This window comes from Ictalurus punctatus, chromosome 20, assembly GCF_001660625.3.
Source record: "Ictalurus punctatus breed USDA103 chromosome 20, Coco_2.0, whole genome shotgun sequence".
Taxonomy (NCBI): Eukaryota; Metazoa; Chordata; class Actinopteri; order Siluriformes; family Ictaluridae; genus Ictalurus; species Ictalurus punctatus.
In genome coordinates this window covers 7,740,090-7,744,262 of record NC_030435.2, presented here as the reverse complement: position 1 = coordinate 7,744,262, position 4,173 = coordinate 7,740,090, and the positions used below count along the sequence as shown (strand labels likewise).

The window sequence follows — 4,173 nt, the reverse complement described above, 5'->3', positions numbered from 1 at the left end:
CCAAAGCTAATTCATCATTTCACTGTCAAAAATGTTTAAGAATCAGATATGAAACACTAGGTATAATGCGTGAATATCCACTTCACAAATAATTCTTAAAAATAATTTTAATAATAATAATAATAATAATAATAATAATAATAATGTGTGTGTGTGTGTGTGTGTGTGTGTGTGTGTGTGTGTGTGTGTGTGTGTGTGATGGGTTGTCATTTTGAACGAATCTTATGAGTCGGCAATAACGAGTTGTCTCGGAGAGTGACTCGTTCGTTTTGTGTTGGCCGCGCATGCGCTACATGCTTTCGTTCATTTGTAACGGGAAAACCGCTTAGGCCCTGTACAAGAAATAGAAATTGTTAGTTCACCTCTCATCACAGATATACTGTAGTGGATACAGAAATTAGCTTATAATTAACCTTCCTTACAAACAATTTCGTTTCTAGTCTCAAATGTTAGCTTCTTCTTCTTATTATTATTATTATTATTATTATTATTATTATTATTATTATTATTATTATAAACAATTACAATTTACTTACAATTTAGAAATATGTGAATTTCTGTCATGATGGTTCTTTTCCATAACATTTAATCTGGTAAAAACGAGTTAGTAAATGCTTTAAACTTCTGTATGATGGGGGGAAATCACGTTGATAAAGAAATACACTTGTTTACAGTGAATTTGCTTTTATCTTCTCTTCAGAAAAATCCTGTAATCCTTACAGTATGAGAAAAGAGGCCACAAGAGCCTCAGCCTATGTGGCTGTCATGTGACAAAAGAATGTACGACTCGGACCAGGAGAACCTGTTGAGTGGTGAATTAATCATTTCTGTTCCTCATAATTTGTCCTTGGCTGCATTATCTTTTTTTTCTTTATTCGGAATATGCTTAAAGTTTGCGTAAGCAGACGTCTTGGGGGAATTTGGCTATTGAAATGTAACATTTTTTATTATTTCAGCTCAAATGAACGATGAACGAAATGACTTGAATAAAGATTCGCTCATTTTACTGAAAGAGATTCAAAGATCCAAGTCGCTAAAAATTTTGTGTATACACATGGTGAGCTATCGTGCTTTTATTTTGAAAATTCGCCACGCTATTCAGCACTTGCACTAGGGATAGTTTCTCTCACACATCGCCTGGACAGAGTAACACCATCCTGCGGCGTGTTTGGCTGTGTTTTGCTGTGTTTTGCTGTGTTTTGCTTTCCGTATAAATATTGCTGGACGAAATGAACATCCTCCGAACATGTTTACGCTTCCCAGGAACGACTATTTTATGTCGGTAAGTAGCGTTTTCATGTGACTCACAATTCATGCATGCTCACATGCAGCAAGTTCAAAGTAGTATGTGGCCTGCCGCATCTTAATATCTAGTGTTAAACTGTAGACTTAGCTTTTGATTATCTGTACGTGTGACAACACAAAACTAACGCATATTAATAAACATTAGCCCCGAGACAGAGGTTTTCAGACCTCCGTGACTGCTTGTGTTTTAATAACTGCACTCAATGTCGTGTTCATGGAAAGTCATTGAGGGCGAAACGTTTCCTTTTCTTCATTAACGGTGTAATATGTATATATTTATGTATATATATATATATATTTATAAATGTTATCCTCAACACAGCTGGTGTTAGAATGTTAATGTGTTTGTTGCGCAAAGTATGTAAACGTGTTGCATTTTGTTTTATATTTTATATTTCTGTGGGAAACCCGTGCAAATCTTATGTTTTGTTCTTCGTGGGTTTAAAGGCGGGTTGGTTGAAGGCGTGTTGCTGCCACCTAGCGGTGATGAGTGTCATGGCTTCATAAACCATATGCGGGTAAACAACATAGGAAAGTTAAGGATTTTAAAATGGTATATTGTGGGGTGGGGGGTGGATATTTGGTGAATAGATCAAATATAACAAATCAGTAATGCAAGAATTGAGTTAAGACTTAGTGCCTTTTGTATAATTAACTGATTTATACCCTACTGTATAATTAACTGATTAATGCTGCTGAAAAATCCATCATAAGCTGGCTTTACACTGCAATTTTCAGTCAGAGACAAATTATTTATATAACTATATATTTTTATATACATAAAAAAGACTAATTATTTGGTTGTGAGTTAGAATTTGGTCTTAGAATGCATAATGCAATGTGCTGACTGTTGGTCAGTTTAGTGCCATTGCGACAAAAGACAGTCAATGACAAAGTTAACTTGTTAAATTAAAACCTCAGTGTAACTGGTGCTATAACATTTGTCTAAAAGCCACCAGTAGGATGATGCTACAGATATGATGGTGGTAATAGCAAAACACAAAGGAAACCCACTGATGTACAGAATGAAATATCTGTATTACCTCAATCTCAGTGTTTTTGTTTGTGACCCTCTTTTCTGCACAAGTGTAGAACGCACTGATTAAATGCTATCACACAGTCTGAATTCAGGCAAGATGTTATTTGGATCATCTCATACAGTGTGGCAAGTAATCATTTTCACACAGTGAAATCATACAATGTAAAACCAGCTGACAAAACACAGTCAAACTGGTATCTTTGCCAGCTGATAGAATGGAATCAGTTTCTGGATTACCACAGAAAAACTTTTTAAAAAACTAAAAAAAAAACAAAAAAAAAACTAACATGTTTATAATGTTGCATTACATTATAGACATGTTAGTTTTTTTGTTTTTTGTTTTTTTTTTAAGTCAAGTAATAAGTAAGCTGGTACCTTTCCAGCTAGCAAAGATGGTCTACCAGTTTGACCAGATCAGCCTGTGTTTTGGCAACTGGTAGCTGTTCAGACTAAAGACAGTTTTCCACTGAGTGATTTCAGCAATCTTTTAAGATTATTAAAAATGCGCTGTAATGGCAGCTTTTCTGGGACACAAATTTGCGTAGATTGGTTTCCAGCAAATGTAATCAAGCTTATACATGCGTATTACATTACGATTAATGAGTATTTACAAATTTCAGGAGCAATGGTGCAGCTTCCAGTTGCAGTAAACTGCAGAATGTCAGCTCCTTGTTCTCATCATGGATGGGTGGTGAGCAGGGAACACTAATCTCTAAGACAAAGGGAAGTGAGGTCTTTCAGTCACCACCGTGGCATTACCAACAGGTCCGCACTGGGAAAAGAGGCACCGAGTATCAGCCAAACAACATCAAGCGAAAGAGGACTCATGGGTGGATTAAACGGATCAGCACGCAGGGTGGCATCGAGGTGATTCTACGTCGAATGCTTAAAGGAAGAAAATCACTGACACACTGAATCACACTGAGATTTGAGCTGACTAAAAGGATTGGTGTAGTTTTGCAAAACTCAACCATTTATTGTTTGTAAGTTGATCTGAATAAAGAGCTAAATAAGAACTTTTTTGAGTTGTGATGCTCAAATGTTTTGAGTCTTCATCAGCAATTCTCTCTGGATTATGAGGTTACATGAAAGCATCTTTTTATAATGGCACACGTCTTTCAAGCATCTCTTTCTTTTCTTGACTGGAAGCTTCAATGACCTTATCTTCCTCTCCATCTGCCATGGAAACTGCTTGAGAAATACTGTATAAAATTATACCACTCTAACAAATCCACCAAGGAATGGCTCAAAAAGAAGAAATGGAGGGTTATGGAATGGCCTAGTCAAAGCCCGGATTTGAATACCTTTGAGAAGTTGTGGGGGGATTTGAAAGGGGCAGTACATGCAAGAAAACCCTCAAACATCTTGTAACTGAAAGAATATTGAATGGTGGACAAAAATTTCAGCAAGCCTTTTGGACAATTATGCAAAACACCTATGAGAATTTATTTCTGGTAAACGGGGCAATACTAGCTTCTGAAGCCAAGGGTGTGCTTACTTTTCCACAGAAGATGATCACATCTATTGATACTTCTGTTGAATAAATGATTGAAAATGCTAATTTTCCCATGTGGTTTTGTTCAAGTTTACCAACTTTATTAATTGGCACTGTTTGAAAGATGATCAAATGGTTACTTGTCCACATATGTCATAAAAGTCAGTTTATTACTTAAATTATTTAATGCACTTATTTTTTCATATGACTGTATATGCAAATTTTGCATTATGAAAAAATGGCAAGAGTCTCCTATGGTCCAGCTGCATCACAGTTTTTAACCCCAAGGTTTCATGCTTTTGAGTTTAAATGATATCTTTAACAGTGAGCTGTG

At 35.9% G+C, this 4,173-nt stretch overlaps 1 protein-coding gene across 1 annotated transcript; it reads left to right on the top strand.

The window, feature by feature from the left end:
- Window positions 1–1,108: 1,108 nt before the first annotated feature.
- On the top strand, window positions 1,109–3,901 carry mrpl34 (mitochondrial ribosomal protein L34). Its single transcript, XM_017496408.3, has 2 exons — window positions 1,109–1,282; window positions 2,965–3,901. Exons 1-2 carry the CDS (start codon window positions 1,230–1,232, stop codon window positions 3,257–3,259), a joined length of 348 nt encoding a protein of 115 aa, XP_017351897.1. The 5' UTR covers window positions 1,109–1,229; the 3' UTR covers window positions 3,260–3,901.
- Window positions 3,902–4,173: the final 272 nt, after the last annotated feature.

What these genes read in the sequence shown, in the direction of transcription:
- mrpl34 (XM_017496408.3), top strand. Translation starts at nt 1,230, where the DNA reads ATGAACATCCTCCGAACATGTTTACGCTTCCCAGGAACGACTATTTTA. An exon ending in GGAACGACTATTTTATGTCG is followed by an intron (nt 1,283 to 2,964) that starts GTAAGTAGCGTT and finishes TACAAATTTCAG; the next exon opens with GAGCAATGGTGCAGCTTCCA.